At 47.5% G+C, this 23,509-nt stretch overlaps 1 protein-coding gene across 4 annotated transcripts in view; it reads left to right on the top strand.

Annotated features, from left to right (window-relative positions):
* Positions 1–23,509, top strand: part of LOC135921356 (collagen alpha-1(XVIII) chain-like) — an 840,088-nt gene that overhangs the window by 203,929 nt on the left and 612,650 nt on the right. For all 4 annotated transcript variants that reach the window (XM_065455691.1, XM_065455690.1, XM_065455689.1 and 1 more), the window contains exon 2: positions 9,997–10,239. In XM_065455691.1, the coding sequence (XP_065311763.1) occupies positions 10,117–10,239 (123 nt within the window). In that variant the 5' untranslated portion in view covers positions 9,997–10,116. The remainder of the gene's footprint in view (positions 1–9,996; positions 10,240–23,509) is intronic.

Below are 23,509 nucleotides of genomic sequence, written 5' to 3'. Positions count from 1 at the left end.
CCGTACTTGCGCAATTCGACGAGCACGCCCATACCGAAATCCACACTGACGCCAGTTGCCTAGGCCTCGGTGCCGTGCTAGTCCAGAGAAAAAACGGAGTCGAACAGGTGATATCTTACGCTAGCCGGTCGCTGTCAAAAGCAGAAGGCAACTATTCTACGACCGCAAAGGAATGCCTCGCCATCGTTTGGGCTACAGCGAAATTTCGCCCGTACCTATATGGCAGGCCATTCAAAGTCGTCAGCGGCCATCACGCTTTGTGTTGGCTAGTGAATTTAAAGGATCGTTCAGGACGGCTGGCGTGGTGGAGCCTAAGACTGCAAGAATATGATATCACTGTAACCTATAAGTCCGGACGAAAACACTCTGATGCCGATTGCCTATCACGCGCCCCCATTGACTCGCCGCCGCAAGATGACGAAGATGCGACGCCTTCCTCGGCATTTTAAGCGCAGAAGATTTCGCTGAACAGCAGCGAGCAGACCCGGAGTTGAAAAACCTCATCGAGTATTTGGAAGGGCACACCGACGTGGTCCCTAGGGCATTTAAGCCAGGATTATCTTCGTTCTCGCTTCAAAACAACCTACTCGTAAAGAAGAACTTCTCACCAGTGCGTGCCAACTACCTTCTTGTTGTCCCGTCAGGACTGCGTCCAGAAGTATTGCATGCCCTACACGAAGATCCAACCGCTGGGCACCTTGAATTGTCCCGGACGCTGGCGAGGATACAGGAAAGGTATTATTGGCCGCGCCTGACCGCTGACGTCGCCCGTTATGTCAGAACATGCCGAGACTGTCAGCGACGCAAGATACCACCGACAAGACCAGCCGGATTACTACAGCCAATCGAGACTCTTTGCCGACCATTCCAGCAGATCGGGATGGACTTGTTGGGGCCCTTTCCGACGTCAACAACAGGAAATAAGTGAATCGTCGTGGCGACAGACTACCTCACCCACTTCGCTGAAACTAAAGTACTGCCGAAAGGTAGCGCCGCCGAAGTAGCGAAATTCTTTGTTGAAAACATCCTGCTGCGACATGGCGCCCCAGAAGTCCTCATCACCGACAGAGGAACGGCCTTTACAGCGTAGCTCACCCAGGCCATTCTGCAAAACAGTCAGACAAGGCACAGGAGGACAACTTCCTACCACCCACAGACGAATGGTCTTACGGAGCGGTTGAATAAGACCTTCGCCGACATGCTAGCAATGTACGTCGACGTCGAACACAAGACCTGGGATGCCGTCCTGCCGTACGTAACATTCGCTTACAACACGGCGGTGCAATAAACCACACAGATCTCGCCGTTCAAGTTGGTTTACGGCAGGAACCCGACGACGACGCTCGACGCCATGCTGCCGCACGTCACTGACGGGGAAAATCTTGACGTCGCTACCTATCTCCAGCGCGCCGAAGAAGCCCGACAGCTCGCCCGCCTGCGAATCAAGAACCAGCAGAGGACCGACAGCCGACACTACAACCTCCGACGACGCTTCGTCGAGTACCAGCCCGGCGACCGTGTTTGGGTATGGACCAGTGGCGTAGCAACAGGGGGGGCCGGGGGGCCGTGGGCCCCGGGTGCAGGAGCCAGTGACGGGGGGGGGTGTCATATACGTCTGAAGACACCCCTCTTTCCGCCGGCTACACCCGGGGGGGGGGGGGCGACAGAAAACCTATGGGCCCCGGGTGCCAGACGACCTAGCTACGCCACTGGTATGGACCCCGATACGTCGACGAGGACTGAGTGAGAAACTATTGCTACGCTATTTCGGACCCTACACGGTCATCCGACGTATTGGCGCACTGGACTATGAGGTCGTGCCAGACGGCATTTCGCATTCACAGCGACGTCGCGCACGACCTGAAGTGGTCCACGTGGTGCGCCTTAAGCCATTTTACGGACGCTAACGAACTTTCCTTATTTTGTTTTTTTTCTTTGCTACGAGTGCTTATTCATTACTTTCGTTTGTTTGCAGCATCGGGTCGATGCTTTTTAAGAGGGGGTATTGACCCGTCTACTTATCTTGATCGGGCGACCAGGTTGCGCCACCTAACAAATGTTATCAGTGCGGGGACGCGCCTGCATTTATCCGAAGTTTCTGGAAAGTTATCGATGCTTCTATCCGCTGTCTGTTGTTGCCGAACCTTGTATTATCTGATTTCATCGCTTGACACGAATGGTGTAGAACTTTGTAGAAGGCACGCGGGTCCCAACGTTTAGTCTGGAACATTCGATGACTGCTGTATAAAAGCCGACGCGCTTGACCCGCTGATCAGATTTTCGACGATCGCCGACTGTGTTCGCCGCTATCGTTGCGCTTTAAGTGTAGCCTGTTTTGTGGGCACAGGTTCGCCCAATAAAAGCTAGTTTTGTCTTTCACAGTACTGCTACTGTGTTCTTTAACGTCACTACCACGTGACAATATCTATAGGATGTGTGTAATGTTTAAAACACAATGTCCCTTATAACCGTTTATGTTCCATAGATGTTCATATAACATGACATTTTAAACATTGCACGCGTTCTATAGACGTCCAGACTTGTCCAAACAACATTACAAATGCACAAACCATGGATAATTCAAGTCCCATCCAGGTGACGTTCACGTTAGTGAGGCATACTTTGGCAGAACAGACCTACTATCAAGAGAAAATTCAGTATATTTTTCGCAGCAGTCGCTGTGTGGCGGAATGCCCACACAGCGAGATCTGATACATCGCGTGTACACTTTAAGGCATACTTCCGCGACGGTGAAGCGTAGTGTGCTCATTCTGCTGGACCTCCCACTTGGGACACTGAGCATAATAAATTTACGAAAGTTTACAAAGTAAATTGTATTAAAAATAGTCACAGTAGATGTATACATATGACGTGAAGACGTGATGGTTTCAAACTATAATTTGAACAAGTGAGGAAGCATAATTTTGTCGCAGGGAAACTGAAAAAAAAATCGTGTGGGTTTGGGAGGCAACTATTCATGTGTGGTCCGAAATAGGTATTTTTGTCATGTTCTTGTAACATACATTAGGCGTCATGTGATCGGCAGTGCTGCGTCATATCCACGGGCTACCACGCTTCGTAATAAAAATTCTGTGAACATTTTCTAGGAGGGTTCACTGCCTTATATGAGCCTATGGTTCCGCCTTTTACTTCTGAAAAATTTCAGCACCACAATAAGTAAGAATGACATTTCATGAGTCATAAAACTTTGGGAATTTAGCGTTTTAAATGACATAGCCACATCAAATTTTAGCTACGAAACTTTAATTACACTCCCCAACCGACACGGTATCTTAACAAGACCTTCCATAAAATTTGTGTGCAACCAACCGGAACGCCGTAGCACGCACATCTCTACGTCGCCAGCGTGTAATGTCCAAAAAGAGTCGAATTTTAAACTACAATGAAGATCAATAAGATATCAGCTACTTGACATTTGCAAAATGCATGTTGGTAGGACGGCCTGTAGATGGTGCAACGAGACGTGACATGACACCTATATGTTTATAGTATATCGGCGTTTCACTGGGGTTCTGTAGTCATCTATGGAACATGAATGGTTACCTGGGGTGGTTGCTTTGTTCGCACTGGATTCTCGCTTGAGCACGTGAATTCAAACTATGTGACTAATATCGCACATGCATGGCCCGTGAAAGCGGAGGACAAACATGATCGGCAGATTGAGGGTCAGCAGTCCATTTGTTCCGTGAGCTGTTTTCCGCCGTTCGCCTGCCCGAGTACCAACGTCTCGCACAAAAGGGCGTCACGCGCATCTTCTCGCTCACTCGCGTTTCATGCAGTGCTTGATTCTTGCACTGGTTTTGCGCTTCAGGAGCTCGTAAGTTGCGCACTCCGCTTTTTACAGACTCTCCGGCGCCAGACACATTGCAATGACACGAGCAACCCTGCAAACGCGCGCTTAGGTGCACTGCATAGCGCGGCGTCTCAATAAAGAAACACCATCAAAGTAGCACCGATACCCAGCAATATGGACCCGAACCTACACATGGCACGAAGACAAGCAAGAGCAGAGTATGTACAAAGAACACTGGCAACTAGACACGACACAGTGTACGTAGACGCCGCTATCTACAGTCAGGACAGAAACCACAAGAAAAGCAAAGTCGCAACGGTGATCAACTCGACCTAAAAGAAATCACCAGCGCATCAATTCGGAACTGTACGGCATTTGAGGCCGAAGAGGCAGCCGTGGCTCTAGCGGCAGCGGAGGGCTACCGATCCAACAGGTCCTTAACCATACTCAGAGACTCACAAGCAGCATGCCGCAACTACCTAAACTGCAGAATCAGCCACGGCGCGCTCCGCATCCTCCGCTGAAGTGGCAAAACCGTCAACAACTAGGCCAAACACACGATAGTTTCGGTGCCGGGACATACCGACATTACGAGAAATCAGGAGACCGATATGATAGCTCGAGGGCACGCAACAAACCGAGCATCCAACAATCCCGACCCCGCTGAGGAAACCGAGCCGGTAGCCCAAAGCTGTTCAGAGATACTAAACTACTACAGAGGCATCAGAAGAAAATACCCGCCCCCTCACAAACAACTAAATAGAGAAGACGCCGTAGCATGGCGACAGCAACAAACGGGAACATTCCCGTGCCTAAACATGCTAAGCAAGATCTACCCCACGCAGTACGAGAGCAAGTGCCCAGGGTGTGGAGAGAAACCAACCTTATACCATACCACATGGGCTTGCCAGAAAACAGAAGGGCTAGCCATAAAAAAAACCCGAGTGCGGAACAGTGGGAGAGGATGCTTTCCAGTGACATCCTGAAAGTCCAACAAGGACTAGTAAGGCATGCACGCAGGGCAGCTACCCTCAGTGGAGCCCTGGACTAGGGGAACCAACCCTGGAGAGAAGATGGAAGGCTCCATCTGAAGCCGCAAAAATCACTGCAAAATAGAGCAAATAAATGTTTTTCATCATCATCATCAATACCAGAGCCGGAAACGGAGAAAAATGGTAACTGCTGAATGCCATATAGAAGTACGGGAATCGAACGCATATGCGAATCCTCTTGCGGAATCTCAGACGCAGGCGAGCGTTCCGTCGGACGCCGACAGGGCGAGCAAGAAGTGAACGCGTCTGCTCTCCACGGTTGCTGCGAACAGCAGGAAGGCGAGGAAAGGCGCCGATTGAAAGTGCGGGTGGCTCTTCACCAATCGAGCAGCGGGAATGGGCTGCAAGGAACGGGGCACTGTGACCTCGCTCGCTCGCGGCTTGGTTCGTTTCTTCCGTTTGTTCATTCGGGCTATTCGATTACACGGACCATCACTGTGGATGCTTTCTGCATAATTTTTTCTCGTATGGCACAAAAAAAGAAAAAGTACTTTGATGTACTTTGACGAAATGTGGCACTCTTCAGTGAACAAGGGACAATAATAAATGCATCTTATGCGTGTTTATGCTATTGTGTTAACTTGATTTTATCTTTTCATTTAGGTGCGAATCAAAATACAATTTTTGCAAAAATCGTGCCTTCTTCTTAGCAGTTTTCTTCGTTGTCACTATGTGCGGAGAATATTTAGGGCAGAATGTGCGTGACGAAACCCGGCACTCGCCCGCGTGGTTGCTCAGTGGCTATGGTGTTGGGCTGCTGAGCACGAGATCGCGGGATCGAATCCCGGCCGCGGCGGCCGCATTTCGCTGGGAGCGAAATGTGAAAACACCCGTGTACTTATATTTAGGTGCACGTTAATGAACCCCAGGTGGTGAAAATTTCCAGAGTCCTCCACTACGGCGCGCCTCATAATCAGAAAGTGGTTTTGGCACGTTAAACCCCATAATTTTTTTTAAAACCCAGCACGTATTTCCTAATCCGTTTGCGAAATTATTTCTTAGGCGCTAAAGTAGTTAAAACGCTTACAAATTTCCAAGTGAGTTGTATATAAAGCAGCAGTGGTGGTCTCACCTAAAAATAAAAAAAAAACAGTTGGGTTCATACAGGCCAGAGAGACTTTCGCGTTGCGAAACAATTTTTCGTACGGATATAAGCGTTGTCCTTGAGCGCCAATTTAAACGAAGCAGATTGCTGAAAAAACAGAGAAAAGAAAAGTTTCCTTCTTTTACGGGGTTGCTGTTTTACACATGTTGCAGTAAACGAGCATACACGAGGAACCTGGGTGAAAAACGTTGTCAGCTTTGGACATTGCTTATACATGCGGATTTTATTAAGACGAAAGCCTTAAGTGGCTTATACCCCCGATGACATTGAAAAAAAAAACCGCGTAATCCGGTCCAATGATACAAGAACTAGCATCATCAGCAATGGCTGGACCTCCCCCCCTGCTTCCCTAGGTAAGCAAAAAATGCAATAGTTCATCTGTCTGGTAATGCAGAGGCTACAAGCGCTCGGCAAAGTGAAGCTTACAGGGCATACATTCATTGGAATCACGCACACAACGTTCAGAAGCGCGGCGTCTAGTGGAGTGGTAAAAAAAAAACACATGACCTTCTCAATGGCTCACACCCCCTTAAACAAAAAAATGCAAAAGCTCATACCCCGTAAGCCTGAGCCCACAAGCGCTGAGCAAGCGAAGGGAATCGTGCATACAATCCTTGAAATCACCAATACAACACACCGCACAGCATACGTTTCAATCCCCTGCTGAGAGAACGCAACGTAGAGTCGAAGAGAAACGTCGCTAGCGCGAGTCCTAGCCCGCTGTACGAGCGCGCGAAGCCGCAGATGGCGTAAACAGCAACGCGGCGATGCGAGACGGCGCCTTACCTGGCGTGCAGCAGGCTTTAGCCTTCACGTGTTATAGGAGTGCAACATGCTGCCGAATTTTTTTTATCCTCTAATTTTGTTATGTCTATTGCCGAAAAATACAAGCGTAGCCTGTTGCCGGCGTTCCCACCAACTCCTTGCTTCGCATATAGCAGTGAATAGCACAGGGAGAACATCGCAGATCAAGCGTAAGAGCAGCAGCTATGCGCGTAACTATGCTTTCAAGCAAGCAGTTTTGTTTTGCCATACCTTCGGCAAGGTGACCATATGGTGTCTTGCTATAAGTCGATAGATAGCGCTTAACATTTTCCATATCTCCTATTCTTTCGTCCCAACCACAAACACGGATCAGAACCATCTTCCCGCCAACATCACCTCCATAATCGATGCCAACAACTTAAAGGCCGTTGTCTCCACTTACTCCATGCAATTATGCGCGCTGTTATTAAACCACTTACGGTTCTCGTGACGCTATTACCTTGAGAGTAAATAAATTACGGGAAATGAAAGAGAATAAAACGTAATAAAAGGACTGACGAGATTTGTAAAATCTGTCTTTCACCGGCGGCGGTTTACCTTTTCGTCTACGTTCGTTTCCATTTTCTTTACAATTGTCTACTTTTCAATTTGAACCACAGCTAATTTTTCAGATGCTTTACTTGGCTTCATTGTCTATTGGCGTTATATGGTCATGGCTAAGAAAAAAATCAAGCCCCTCGGTTTCCCTTCTCTCGTTCATTCACAGTGAGGATTTCGAAGCTTGCGGCCTTGATGTCATTAAGTAGCACACGAGGGTTTTTTAGCCACCTGCTTGCTCTCCTATGTTTACGTGTTACGTGACAACATTGGACATAAAAAGGATGTTCTACATCGGCCCACCATGCTCGGAGTGGCGCTGGCTAACCCTGCCTGGGCTAAATGTAGTAAACCTAAATACCAAAGAATTCATAGCCGTCGCCGTAGCACAAATGGTAGTGCAGCGCACATCTAATGCAATGTAAGAGGTTATTATACTGTATTAATGTAAGGTAACAGGTTGTAGGTTTGGGATCCACCGGTTTCAAGTTACCTGTTCGTTCACACTCGTTTCCCTTGTCTTTATTATTTAATATATTGCAGCGAAGTTGTATATGGCTAGCCAATTCATCCGTCCATCTGTCCGTCCGTCCGTCCGTCTGTCACCTGTACGCCGAAAACTTGTCCAACGCAACCCCATGCGCATTCGCGAAGGACAAATATTTGGAGGACGCTTAAGAGGAAGCTTTAGCTCGGGTGCTCCTATCTAAATACATGTAAAAGGATAATTCGTTTTTCTCGGCAACCACTGCACTAAATTTGACTAGGTTTGCTGCATTTAAAAGAAAAACTTGAAATCTAGTGACTGTTCGTTTCGAATTCTTGAGTTAGGCCGTCAATATTTTTTTTAAAATTGACAATAATTGCAAATTTTCAGAAAACGAAACTATCAAGTTTACAACTCTGTAACTCAACAAGAAAAAATGATATCGCCATTCTGTGAATTGTATCTGATAGCACATCTAAAGCGGATAAAATTGATGTGTTACACATGAACCTCAAAAAATGTAATAATATGTAATTACAACTTTTGCAGAACCCTCGTAAACAATGTAACGAATTCACGTAAGATGTAAACTGACGTATAATATTTGTCCGCTTTGAATGATCTAATGGATTCCGTTTACAGAACCGCGATATCTGTTCTTGATGCAGAGCTATTAGTTTGTAAACTTCATGCTTCTATTTTTTTCAAACTTCTGAATTTTTGAAAATATTTCTAACAAAATTCAACCCCTTAATCAAAATTCTGCTTTCAACAGTCACTAGAATTTATCCTACTCTCTCAAATGCAACAAATTTCATCAAGATCGGTCCAGGGGTTATCTCAGAAAAACGTTTTTGCGTTTTTACATGTATTTGAATAGGCCGCGTCGGAGTTGGGCCCGAGCTAAAGCTTCCTCTTAAGCTTCGCCTTCAAGAGTGGAACGCGATAGCGTTATCGCATCCCGTTCACACCGCCTACTAAAACACGCTACGCCAGCCAAACATCGCGATCGCCAGAGATAGCCGGGCCCCGATGCGCTATGAACGCGGACGCGATCATGGGGCGAGTGGTGCGCCACGTGTCGGGGCAGCGCCGTACATTGCGAGGAGGGGGTCTTCTGTGTTTGCCGCAAGATGGATCTGCCTGTGCGCAGAGCGCAGAAGAAATGTAGCGGAAACGTACTTCGCTACTCGTGAAACTGAGACTTCTGTAAGTTACATGGTCATAATTACCGATATAAACCGCAGTGTAACTTTCTACGGCACGTTTCTGAGGCGACACCGCATTCACTAGAGGCGATTTTGTCCCATTTTAAAGGAGCGAACTTGTGGCTGAGCGGTAGCGTCTGTGTTTCACACTCCGGAGACCCTGGTTCGATTCCCACCAGCCCATCTTGCAAGATGCTTTTTTGTTTATGAAGTGCCTTCTGGTATTTATCGCTCGCGGCCAACGCCGCTGAAGCCGACACCGGCTTTTCTCTCCTTAGCTCCTTAACGCCGTGGCGTTGAAAGAGAAAGAGAGGCGCGCGATTGGCTGCGCCAGTAGTGGCGTCGTTGCTCTCCGTCGCAGCCGAGCGCGCGCGCATCAGTTTCTGTCCAGCTCCGAAATGGCTAGGCCACGCGTCATACGTACTCCTGAGGAACAGGCAGCTTTCGATCATTAACGGTGCGAGTAGAATCGGGTAATGTGCTCGTGTACGCGGTCCCGATGCTGCAGCACGGGCAACAGAACAGGCTCGTGCAGCCGAGTGCAAGCAGCAACTGCGCACCGAAGATCCGGCAGCCTACCAAGCTGTAGTTTGATGAACTGTCGGGATAAACCCAGTGATAAACACCGGGGCTTCACATGTCAGTTTCGCTGGTTAAGCATGTGTACATATTGCTTTGGGGGGGGGGGGGGGTGAGTTTCTTGCAATTTGAATCATAGCTAACTTACCCGATGCTTTCCTTGGCCTCATTGTCTATTACCTTTGTGCTTTATATGGTTATGACTAACCAAAAATCAAGCCCATCTGTTGCCTTTCTTCTCCCGTTTATATATACATATATATAAAGAGGTTCCAGGTTTCGAATCGCCGTGCAATCAACTAATTCGTTCAGCTCTTACGTGAGACGTACCGGACCGAATCACTTTCTGTTCTAAGACAAAAAATGCGCTGCTGGTTCACACTTTGCAGGAGTAGTGGAGACGAGAGGAAAGCGATGCCGCCTGTGGGCTACAGTGCTGGGAGGCCTGAGTAAGTCCAGTGGAGGCTGAGAGAAGAGATATCGGCACTCGTTGCCAATATTAGTATCCTATGATGGCGGCCTGGACGCGCTTCGCGGTGCTTCGGGAGGTGTGCTTGGCGGCCATTTTGGTGGCGGCAGCAGCAGCAGTCTTGGTGGCCCCATTAGCCTCCGCGTCGGACCTTCCTGCTGAGGTAAGCCGAATCCCAATCTGTTTAAACCTCCGAAAGCCCAATCCCCGGCTGTCCTTCCAGGATTTGACTGGAGCGTTATTAAGAAATTTTATAAGTGGAGGAGGAAAGAGTAAAATGAGGGAAATAATGCTAATTAATTTCAAAGTCAAAGTAGGTTACCGCAGAAACTGCGGCCACCAAGGATTGTAATTTCATTTATTATTTTCTGAAAGTGCCCAAGAACGCCCTAATATTGGTGCACCTGTGCTACACGAAGAACATAAAACCGACAAACAAAACAGAATATCTGAAACAACAGTGGTACAACAGTTTTAACACCGAAAGTACCCACGAGTAGGTTTGCAAGTATAATAGCATTGAAAGATGTATCAGCTGTGTCAGCGAGCGGTCCCTCGTCTGCAGAGTTTGAGCCACTATTCCTGTCCAAGCGTTTCTTGCTTTCTCCGGTGGTTTAACCTGCGGTGCTCCGTTGAATTCTTGTTCGTCGATGTAGCCGTCGCTCCTGACGGAAGCATGCAGTGTTTTCACACATGCCACTTAAGCATTACATTTAGCCGCGAGAAACTCGCGCATGTAGGACGCGTTAAGGATTCGTGAAATATCTATAAAACTAATTTGATGCCTCCGGTGGTTGGTGCATGAGCGAGGGGAGTATATATGCTGCCTGAAGTAACGCCTATCCCATGCAATGACTAGTGCATATCGGCTCAAAAGATCGCAATTTCTATGCGACGTAATGCCGGCGCTATCTGTAGCCGCATGGCGTGTTTTGCTATTTTTTTCGTAATAGTGACAAGTGGCACCACCATTCCGTGGTCATGTCACTGCGAGCTGCCCTTGTGTCACCATAGTATAGCCCTTCGTCTTCAGAAAACCGACGAGATAACGCCTTAAGTATGATGCCGATGTTAAATACGGCGTAACGAAAGTCCACAACAACATTAACTTCCCGTGAATGGCCTCCCGGCTACACGTTCGACCTGAAATGGGCCAAATGCCGCCTTGTCAGGCGATGACGACGTTTTCGATTCACTCGGAATACTACGGTGAGCTTTGAAAAAAAACCCTTATAAAATGCCTAATAGATTTGATACCTAATACTAGACGCATAGGTAATAAATGAACATAAAAGAAATGAACATAGTGGTAATGAAAGAAACTGGAACTAAAATGATTTCAGAAGCAGCAGTTGGAGCTGGAGGTAAGGCACCAGGACAACAAGTAGGTAAACTTTCCCAAGTTACAAAGGACCGAATAAAGAAACGACAAAACTTGAAATTGTCGAACTCACGAGATGAGATGGAATTCACTGAATTGTCAAAACTGATAAACGAGGAGAAAGTAAGTGATATTCTAAATTACAGCGTCGGAAAGATTGATGAAGCAGTAAAAAATGGGTGCAGCATGAAGTTAGTGAGAATGAACCTTGCCATAGGAAAGAACAAGTCGTATGCAATTAAAGACAAACAAGGTAATGTAATAAAAAAATTCGATGATATAATACAGGCAACAGATGACTCTATATCGACCTTTGCAGCACAAGAATCTGCCACCCAACCTTGATTGAAAGTATGGACGAACGGGATCCGGAAGTTCCATGTGTAAGCTATAGGCTTCGCAAGATATGTCGCGGAGAGAAGCGGCAGGAGAAGATGAAATAACAGTTGATTTAATCTAAGATGGTAGAAATGGTAGATGAAAGATAACCGATGGTCATTAAGGGTTATGAACTAGATTCCAAGAGAAGGGTAGCGTAGCAGGGGGCGGCAGAAAGATATGTGTGCGGATGAGATTAAGACGTTTGCAGGGACAACATGGCCACAATTAGCACATGACCCGGGTAGTTGGAGAAGTATGGGAGAGGCGTTTGCCCTGCAGTGGACGTAGCAAGGCTGATGATGATGATGGTAAATATGATGGTAGAGATATTATGCCTGAAAAGCTCGCTACCCTTTTTAGGCAATTTCTCGCGACTACAAGTGGGCCAGAAAGTTGGAAGAATGCCAGCATTATATTCATATATAAGAAAGGAGACATTAAAAATGTATAAATTATATGACCATTAGCTTGCTTTCAATATTCTATAAAATATTCACCATGGTGATTTCCGATAGAATTAAGGCAACACTTCCAACCAACAGGCTGGCTTCAGGAAGGGGTGTTGCACACTTGATCACACCCATGTCATGCAATGCTGCAATGTAATGCTGCAGCTTTATAACGCATTGTTCCTCGATTTCGCAAGATACAGCCTCCTTGTGCTTGACCGCACCGATGTGCCCCGTTACTTTCCGCCGAGAAACTTGAGATGTATTATGGTCACTAACCTCATCCTTACGTGTCAACCGTACGGGCTCCATGATAGGTTGCGGTCGATAATTACACCTAAAAAGTGGTGTTTCCGTGCGTTTGCAATTGCTGCACCTGCAAAACAAACCTTCGTGTACTCCAGAGACTACAAGCCCAAGACTTAAGGACGTGCCTCGGTCTTCCGAGGTACGCGTCCACAGCGGCAACGATTGTCATAGCTCGAGATCACCTAATATCAACGTGCTTGGAAACCGACGCTCTCAGGGCGCAGATTCGGCACGTTTCCCGACTACCTTCTTACCATCTTGCCGCTTTACCCGCAGAAAGGCCCCACACAACTTTCAGTCGTATAATTGTTGCCAATCGTACCTACATGCCTGCAGCAACACTATCCTCACCTTTGTGGTGCCTTAACAAACCTGACATACGCCTCACCATCCCAGGAATCACGAAGAAAGCTAACATGCCGTGCTTTCCACTGAAGCAGGCCACATTAGGACTTTTACATGAGGCGCACAGTGGCTGCGTACACGTTTACATCGATGGCTTAGTCACATCTGCAAGTTCAGCTGCCGCTGCGGTGATACCAACAAGATCTGTCAAAATACAGCTAAAAGCGTCACACGTATCATAAATGACAGCTGCTGAACTGGTAGCCCTGTATTCGGCTCTTCATTTTATTCGGGAGGAACCACCCCAAGCATGGTCAGTCTTTTGTGATTCCAAGGCAGCCCTACAGAGTGTACTCTCAGCACTGCGCCATGGATCACATGAGCAGCTCGTCGCAGAGATCAGAGAAGTCCACCATCGTATAAATGACGAAGGACACCATATAATATATCAGTGGTTGCCTAGTCACTCTGGCATACATGGCAATGATCGAGGAGACGCAGCTGCCCTATCTACCCATGACGGCGTCACCTGCGTTGCCATTCCTCTTTCGAGAGCCGACGCAGCGAAAAAACTTTCCGCACTTGCGCGTGACCTGACATTAGCCCAATGGGATTCATCCGAGTTCACAAGTGTACGCCTTCGTACCCTGGACCCCAATTTACAGCTCCGTATTTCGCCCCGAGCTTCCACGACGTAATTGCACCCTTCTAGACCGTCTATGGCTTGGAGTAGCATTTTCAAATGCGTACTGTTTTCTCATTGGAATGGTCAACAGCCTACTTTGTTACTTGTGCGGGTGAAATGAAACAATCGCGCACCTTCTTTGTCAGTGCCTTCGTTTCAACTCCCATTGAACAGTCCTCTCAGCCACCTTAAGCAAACTGGACAAGCGCCCAATGACAGAAAATAGGGTCCTTGGAAACTGGCCTACGCGAACATCAGCACGATCCGCTATGAAGGCGCTGCTGCGGTAATTAAAAGGCACGGGACCTTCTGAAAAATTGTGACTGTACACTGTGAGATGTAGGATTGGACGGTGACACTGCGTAACACTATAGGAACGCCTTTGCGGGCTGCGTGACAGTGCCCACAGAAACAGCTCTTGTGTACGTGTGTGTGTGTGTGTATGTTTTCTTTTTTTCATTTTTAATCCTTTTCTCTCTCTCACCTATCGAATCTCTTTGCACCTCCCCCAGTACAGGGTAGCCAACCGGGGATAAGTTCTGGTTAACCTCCCTGTTTTCCTTTGCCTTTCTCTCTCTCTCTAGCTTCTATCTCAAGGCGCTTCACAAGACGTGTGATATACCACATGCGCTATTATTTGACAAAAATAGGCATCCGCTACGTACTCTGAAACGTATTTATACGTAACGAATTACACGTGAATAACTACCCGTAATCAAATAATTTTTTGGTAACTTTGTAATTTAATCATTGCTTTGCTGACTCGGTAATGATCATTCTAATTTAATTACCTTTTTCGTTAACCAATTAATGCAACCGTTTATTTTATTGACACGACATGCTGTAAGAAGGGAAGCGGATTTGAGAACCTGAATTTGGCGAGAGCTGCACTGGAAGGCCCGAGATCGTGCCACACAGCAGCCTCGCTGCGCATGTAGAGGCATGCAAACCCAGGGGCCCAGTATTTGCTTTCTCATCTTAACGGCTCCACCAGAGGTCGGGCGATGTATTGAACAGGTGATGGTAGGCATTGATAGCGTAGTACGCTTGGGACGTAAATGCTGGGAAATCATACGGACGATTTGTTCAGCTTTTCAATGACACAAACGCGAGTGTCTTCGCCCAACTCCCAGCAACAATGAGGCTCTGCGCTTCATATCTGAAGGACCCAGGTGCTGAGTAAACCCCATGTTGCGCGCAAGGTCCGTGTGCGTTACAATACCGCACACTCAGGGAACTTTCTAACCTCCCTGTTTTTCCCTTTCGTTTACCTTTTCTCCTCGAGCGAGTTTTCAGTGTCACTGCCGATTTCTTAATAACAAATATGAGGAACGATTACAAACTTTTTAGATGCAATTGTGAGTGCAGATAAGCAATGCATGGAGAGCAGCAGACGACGCACTGAAAGACCAGGCCAGCTCCATCTGTTTACCGTATCTAGTGAACATGCAATGTTAATAAGTTCGTAAAGTCACGTATAAGTTATCGACTACTATTGAGTAATTGCCTCATTACTTTCGTGGGACAGTAACTGGTAACTATAATCGTATCGCATCGTTCTGTGGCCCTACGTTAGCGGGCGTCACGAAAAACAAAATGTAGACAGCATTTGGGCACCGTGAGGCGCATGCGAGGCACTACGCAAGACGCGAGGTTGTATATTTTTGGGCGTTTGTCTCTGTATTGCCGTAGAGCGGCAAAGTGGCTTAGTTGGTTGAAGTTCATCATGTAATAAGGAGGGTACTGCGCTACAAACAATTTCAGCAGAAGTGGACAGGACGCACGCAGTCCTGTCCACTTCTGTTGTCCCTCTGTTTGTAGCGCGGTACCCTCCTTATTACGAGACGATTATCACTCATTTTTGTCATCTTTGTTTTTTGTCACTGGACGTTTCCTAGACAGGACACCGACAACGGCTCAGGCGTGACCGACAACTGCGAGTCTAACCCTCGTATTCTTAAACACACTTTTACCCAGAACTTCTCCTCGACTCAGCTAAATCGAGGCGGCGGGCCTTCCTTCACTCAAGGCGCCGTTGCGTTTCGTGAACGCTACTCGACGTTTTTTCCGCCGATGAACACCTTGAAAATGCGCCCTCGACTCGAGTGAAGTCCACCGACCGTGAAAAACGTCTGATATCGAGGCCATTGCCTATCGAGGCTTTTGCTTACCAAAAGACCAATAATTTTAGACGGAGATCTGTTTCCAATATTTTTGTCTTTCTAATCAAACGACTACATCGGTGCAATACACAACTTTAGCTCGGAAACGCTGCCACTGTGAGCGTTCGACTAATAGGTCAAGCAGGAGCTGTGTTCAAGGTATGGCAACAATCGCACCCCAACAGCTGAGAGCATGGCGCACGACTGCGAAACAACAAACTTTGTGCCGGCATTTGTCTGCTGCGCTTTGTTTCCATGGGCTTCATTGGTGGTCCACGTTGTGGTGGTTAATCGTGGTTATTATGGGTGATTTTGTCCATGTGTGTCACCTAGCCGGATTGACTTCGAAGGAGGCAACAGGTGGAACGGCCGATGGGCAGCTTTGTTTACCTTCAATTCCGAGTGCTGCTGAACATTTGCTGAAAGAAACAGCACAACAGAAAATGTGGGTGAGTGAGCAATTTTCGCACTGAATCACATTATGTTGATGCTGTTGTTTTCGTGAAGTTGCCGTGGCACTGTCAACAAAACGTTTTCGATGTGTCCAAGCATGACTGGCTCCAGTTGCTCATCCAGCAGGCATCAGCACCTGAAGCACATTATTCGAGGCAGCTTAAGCTTGTGCAAAACGTTTCATTTTCTTTTCTTCTTATTTGCTAGTGGGAGCTTGTGGGAGATTTGGCATGACAATTTTTTAGTTGTTTCGCTTTTTAAAGAAAAATGCAGAAGTTACTGATCGACGCCTGTGTCCACTGATCGTTTTAGTATCGCGTATGAAATATTTAAAGTACAGGAGAAGCAGTTACAGTATACATGTTGCAGAATGCACATGGTTGAGTGCCTAGCTCCGGCATGTTGAAGAAAACAATTGTTTTTGAGTCCCGCACTTTGTCTTAGATGCTGTGGTGGTTAGTCGGCTTGTTCAAATTGTAGCACATAGGGTCAACGAATTAGCACTGGTACCTGCATTTCCAGTCCTTTCTCACTTCACATATACGCTACGCAAAGTTTTAATCTTCCAAAAGTGCAGTTGTCAATAGTTCATCACCAGCATTAGTGTTTTTTTGCCTTACCTTTTTCAATGTGCTACGTGGTAGCATCTGCGCACGTTCCATAAACTGTGCTTTCAAGTGCACGCAATGGCCACATTTTTTTAACTTGTGCTATGTCTTTTCATATCTGTTGCTTACGTACACTGAATTTACTTAGCGCACGAACGCCCTCTGTACATAAAAATTTTGGCATTCTGGTGCAGGATGTGGGCCTTGGAAGGACTGGTTGATGAAAAAATCAACGTCCGTGCTGCACAGAAGGGCTTGCGGCAGACATAAAAGCATCGATAGGTACGCTGCCTGCCTGTTGGAATTGCACCAGCTTGCTTCCCTGAAAGAACCTAGGTGCCGAAGAAGTACTTGACTAACCTACCCAGTAATTAGTTTGTGCTTAATTTCATAAATTTTTTAATAATATTGATGTTACATCTCCCCACGTTTATAAAATGGCGAAATAGACACCGTGGTATTTAGAACCACTAACATGAAATAGCTATACCATATTGAAGAGTAATATACCAGTTGAAGAGTAATCAAATTCATATTTGATTACTCTTCAACTGCCATATAATCTTCTTTTGAAGAGCATGTATTGATTATTTTGGTGTGCGAAGTCATTAGTTGCCCATGCTGTGTTGCGGTTGCGACGTGAGCTTTTTACTACCCACAACTTTGTGATGCAGCAGTTCCATAGCACTTGTAGCCAGTACTTTAGTATTTAGTGGCATGCTGAAGCAACTTTAGCATGAGCAAGTGTACATTAAGACATATGGCGTAATTTTGATGGTTGATCTCAGACTTTCTGAAATATTGGTAGTAATGCACTCGATACTGTATTTTTCAGCATCGCCAATGTGACAGTCATCATCACCATTTAGACTATTGTGGAATCCCACAAGACACGCTGCTGCACCCTGGGTTTCTTCAAGCCCCATGGAAGCCAACGGCCATGCGAATCCAATTGAAGAAATTCGTTGTTCCGGCCTTCATAATTTACCTTAAGCTGAAGCTAGAGCCATAGCAGAAACAGTATATATTCTACAAGGGTTTAACGCTGCATGCCGCCGGGTGCCTACACCCGCCAGACCACTGTCTAGAATGCAGTTGGTGTTTTATTCTAGAATGTATTTGTCATCAGTGCTACTGCTTATGTTTGTAGGACCAGAGTTCATGCTGTATTTGCAATCCTATCAAAGCAGAAAAAGACGAGCATAATATTGGTTTACTGTTCGAGAAAAAATTTTAGCCCGAATAATGCGACAACTATTCTAGTGCAGCAGGACAGATTAACTGGAGTTCTCCTCCACTTGCCCACCAATGCAAGCACAGTACACACAGCACAGTTCGAAAGGCAGTTGCTCTGCGTCCGTGTGTTGGAAGTCTGGTTCCTGTATAAGAAAGGCGTTTATGATAAACATGGAATGATGTTATAAGGTCAATGAAAATTAGCTTAGGTACTGCATTCGCTTTCTTTAGTTTACTTGTCGTACTAGATACATTCGTTTAACACGTTTTTTCTTTTACAATAATGAGATCAGACTATTTATATTTGCAAGGAAACATTTTTCAGCTGGTCTGACGCTTGCACAGCCACACCGACATACAGCGATCTAACACATAATGAACCCTCTAATAGTTGCAGTGTTCCCAACAAAGATATGCGAGATATGACTGCTACTACCACTTGCTAGCAATGCTTGTGTTAGGAGCTTTCACTGCACTGCTACAGCTTTTTTATCACAATAAAGAATAATGTGACGTATAATATACTCTGTTGTATTGTTATTCTGTGTTTTGTATTAAAATAAAACATTCCACTCACCTGTTTATACAAGCATGTATCATTTTGAATGCCATTTCATGGTTTGTCAATTCCTCGTTCAGATCGCATGTTCATAGGCATGATAAGCTAATTAAACGTAATAGATTGAAGCACGACTCACGTAATTGTTGCTTGTGACCTCAAATTCTACCAAGTGCATACTTTTCACGCAAAATTACTCAACTTTTTTCTTTCCTCGGCACAACTAGCTGCATGAAATTAAAGAAAATTGCAAAAGTTAAAATGAACGCACCTGCTAACTTATAGAGGAGGTCGCCTTGCTGCGGTGTGCTTCGCCGCCCTTGTATTAGCGCAGTCAGTGTCAATCAACCCGCGTACAAACCGCGCGGACGGGGGCGACTGCCGGCGCTCGCGCAGCCAGATCCGCATTCAGCAATCGAACACGCAGGTAATACACGCACTAATGGCAGGAGTCTTCTTTCTCCTTTTCTTTTCAAAGGTTTAAATTCCGCCGCAGTTAGGTATCACGTCGTGCTTTAACTAGCGTCGTGCTTTAGCTAGCCGCGAAAAACACGTGAATGCACTAGCGCCGATAGTAGTTTTGGAGCACTCGCACGAAGAATACCCGTTGCAGGTCAACAATAGGCTCATACACGAAGTAAGACGGCAGTAACTGCACTAGCTCACCGTCTTGCCTCCGACAGCCGTACTACTGGCGAGGAATGTACAGCTACGTTCAGAAGTTCGTTCGCTCTTGCCTTGATTCTCAGCGCCGGAAATCTTCACCCCGCCTCTCTACAGCCATTATGCAGCCATATTTTGCCCTACCTGGCCGTATGGGCGCGTCGGCATTGATTTGTATGGGGCCCTTCCCTTGGCATGGGCTGTAAACCGCTGGGTCATTGTAACAGTCGGCCACCTCACGCGATACGCAGAAACTGCCACCCTCCCGGTAGATACGGCACGCGATGTTGCCTCCTTCCTGTTTTGTACATTCACGCTGCGTCATTGGCCACCACAGGAACTGCTCAGTGATTGTGGACGTGTCTTCCTGTCCGAAGTAGTTGAAGCCATTCTTCGAGTGCCACGTTGCTCATCGTACAACTACGGCGTGCCATCCTCAAACCAATGGCCTTACACAACGCTCCAGCCGTAGGTTCGGTGACATCCTTTTCATGTACGTCACCTCCGAACACACATATTCGTACATAATTGTGCCCTTCGTAACCTACTCGTACAACACCGCTATTCGGAGCACCATGGGCTTTTCACCCTTTTTCTTATTGTATGGCCGGCACCATTCGAGCACCATCAACACAATTTTACCATATTGTCACGTGGTGGCGACATTGACGAACACAGTAGCTATATTGTGCAAGACAAAACTAACTTTTATTGGGCGAAGCTGTGCCCACAAAAACTAGCGGCGAACACGGTCGGCGATCGTCGAAAAATCTCATCAGTGGATCAAGCGCGTCCGCTTTTATACATCAGTCGTCGAATGTTCCAGAGTATCGCTGGGACCCGCGTGCCTTCTACAAAGTTCTACATAATTCGCGTCGCGCACACGCGGGACCAGATTACACAAGGTTCGGCCACAGACAGCGGATGGAAGCATCGATAACATTCCAGAAACTTCCGATACATGCAGGCGCGTCCTGCGCTGTACGATTACATTCGTTAGGCGGTGAAACGTGTCGCCTGATAAAAACAAACAAGTACACGTGTCAATACCCCCCGTCTTAAAGAGCATCGACCTGATGCTGCAAACAAACGAAAGCAATAACTAAAAGCACTCGTAGCAAATAAAATAACAAAACAAGGAAAGTTCGTCAGCGTCCGTAAAAGGGTTTAAGACGCACGACGTGGACCACTTCAGATCGTGCGCGGCGCGGCTGTGAATGCGAAATGCCGTTTGGCATGACTTCATTGACCACTGCGCCAATACGTTGGATGACCTTGTAGGGTCCCAAATAGCGTCGCAATAGTTTCTCACTCAGTCCTCGTCGGCGTATCGGGGTCAATACCCAAACACGGTCGCCGGGCTGGTACTCGACGAAGCTTCGTCGGAGGCTGTAGTGTCAGCTGTCGGTATGCTGCCAGTTCTTGATCCGTAGGCGGGCGAGCTGTCGGGCTTCTTCGGCGCGCTGGAGTTAGGTATCGACGTCAAGATTGTGCCAGCATAGTGTCGAGCATCGTCGTCGGATTCCTGCCGTAAACCAGCTTAAACGGCGTCATCTGTGTTGTTTCTGGCATAGCCGTGTTGTAAGCGAATGTTACGTACGGCAGGATGGCATACCAGGTCTTGTGTTCGACGTCGACGTACATTGCTAGAATGTCGGCGAGGGTCTTGTTCAGGCGCTCCTTGAGACCATTCGTCTACGGGTGGTAGGCAGTTGTCCTCCCGTGGCTTGTCTGGCTGTATTGCAGAATGGCTTGGGTGAGCTCTGCTGTAAAAGTCATGCCTCTGTCGGTGATGAGAACTTCTGGAGCACCCTGTCGCGGCAGGATGTTCTCGACGAAAATTCACCACTTCGGCTGCGCTGCCTTTCGGTACAGCTTTAGTTTCAGCGAAGCTGGTGAGATAGTCCGTCGCCACGACGATCCACTCATTTCCGGAAGTTGATATCGGAAACGGGCCCAGCAAGTCCATCCCGATCTGCTGAAAAGGTCGGTAAGGAGGCTTGACCGGCTGCAGCAATCCCGCTGGCCTTGTCGGTGGAGTCTTGCGTCGTTGACAGTGTCGACATGTCTTTACGTAACGCGCGACATCGTCGGTTAGGCGCAGCCAGTAATACCTTTCTTGTATCCTCGATAGCGTCCGGGAGAAACCGAGGTGCCCAGCGGATGGACCGTCATGTAGGGCGTGCAGTACTTCTCGACGCAGCGCCAACGAAACAACAAGAATGTAGTTGGCGCGGACTGGTGAGAAGTTCTTCTTCACGAGTAGGTTGTTTTGAAGCGTGAACGAAGAGAATCCACGCTTAAATACCCTAGGGACAGCGTCCGTGCGCCCTTCCAAATAATCGACGAGGCTTTTTAGGTCCGGGTCCGCTCGTTGCTGCTCAGCAAAGTCTTCGGCGCTTATTATTCCAAAGAAGGCGTCGTCATCCTCGTCATCTAGCGGCGACCGGTCAAAGGGGGCGCATGATAGGCAGTCGGCATCTGAGCGTTTTCGCCCGGACTTTTAGGTTACAGTGATGTCGTATTCTTGTAGTCTGAGGCTCCACCACGCCAGCCGTCCTGAAGGGTCCTTTAAGTTAGCTTTGAATGGTTAGTTAGCTTTGAATGGCCTGCCATATAGGTAAGGGCGAAATTTCGCTGTAGCCCAAACGATGGCGAGGCATTCCTTTTCCGTTGTAAAGTGATTGCCTTCCGCTTTTGACAACGACCGGCTAGCGTAAGCTATCACGTGTTCATGTCCATCTTTTCTCTGGACTGGGACGGCACCGAGGCCTAGGCTACTGGCGTCAGTGTGGATTTCGGTATCGGCGTCCTCGTCGAAGTGTGCAAGTACCGGCGGTGACTGCATGCATCGTTTGAGTTCGTGAAATGCATCGGCCTGCGGCGTTTCCCACTTGAACTCGACATCACATTTGGTTATATGTGTAAGCGGCTCCGCGATGCGTGAAAAGTCTTTGACAAAGCGCCTGTAGTAGGCACACATGCCAAGGAATTTACGCACTGCCTTGTTGTCGATGGGCTGCGGGAACTTTGCGATGGCAGCTGCCTTCTGCGGGTCGGGGCAGACTACAGATTTGCTGATGACGTGGCCTAGAATCAGAAGCTCCTCGTAAGCGAAGCGGCACTTTTCCAGCTTCAGAGTAAGCCCTGGTGACCTGATGGCCTCTAGTACTGTTGCAAGCCGCCTAAGGTGATTGTCGAAATTTCCGGCGAAGACGACGACGTCATCCAAGTATACCAGACAGGTCTGGCACTTCAATCCTCCTAAAACCATGTCCATCACGCTCTGGAACGTTGCAGGCGCCGAGCACAGTCCGAATTGCATATCTTTGAACTCGTAGAGGCCGTTTGGGGTGATGAAGGCGGTCTTTTTGCGATCTCTCTCGTCGACTTCTATTTGCCAATAGCCAGGCTTCAGGTCCATCGACGAGAAGTATTTAGCGTTGCAGAGCCGATCCAATGCGTGGTCTATCCGTGGGAGGGGGTACGTCCTTCTTCGTGATCTGGTTCAGACAGCGATAATCGACGCAGAAACGTAGGGTTCCATTCCTTTTCTTCACCAAGACTACAGGAGATGCCCACGGGCTTTTTTACGGCTTGATGATGTTGCGCAGCATTTCGTCGACTTGGTGCCTTGTAGCCTCACGTTCTCGCGTAGAAAGTCGATAGGGGCTCTCTCTGGCGGAGTGGTCAAGCACACTCTTCGGTTATTATGCGATGCTTTGCGTCTGGCGTTTGTCGAATCCTTGATGACGTCGAAAAGCACTCTTTGTATCGCCGAAGTAAACTTCTGAGCTGTTGTTGTTTATTCATGGGGAGACTTGGATTATTGTCGTAGTCTGGTTCGGGAACCATGGTCGTCGGTGTAGATGCGGTAGAATCCGACAGGACAAACGCATTGCTAGTTTCCAGAATTTCCTCGATGTATGCGATCATCGTGCCCTCATTGATGTGCTTGAACTCATGGCTGAAGTTTGCCAGCAACACTTTCGTGTTTCCTCCTTGCAGACGAGTGATTCCTCTTGCGACGCAAATTTCGCGATCGAGCAGTAGACATTCGTCGCCTTCGATGACACCTTCTACGTCAGCAGGTGTTTCGGTGCCGACCGAAATAACAAAGCTGGAGTGAGGCGGGATGCTCCCTTGATATTCGAGCACACTCAATGCGCGGTGACTAGGAAGGCTCTCCGGCGGTATCGCTT

The sequence above is a fragment of the Dermacentor albipictus genome, unplaced genomic scaffold (genome assembly GCF_038994185.2).
Source record: "Dermacentor albipictus isolate Rhodes 1998 colony unplaced genomic scaffold, USDA_Dalb.pri_finalv2 scaffold_12, whole genome shotgun sequence".
NCBI lineage: Eukaryota > Metazoa > Arthropoda > Arachnida > Ixodida > Ixodidae > Dermacentor > Dermacentor albipictus.
Note: the sequence above shows the minus strand (reverse complement) of the source record. Positions and strands in the feature narration are given on the sequence as shown.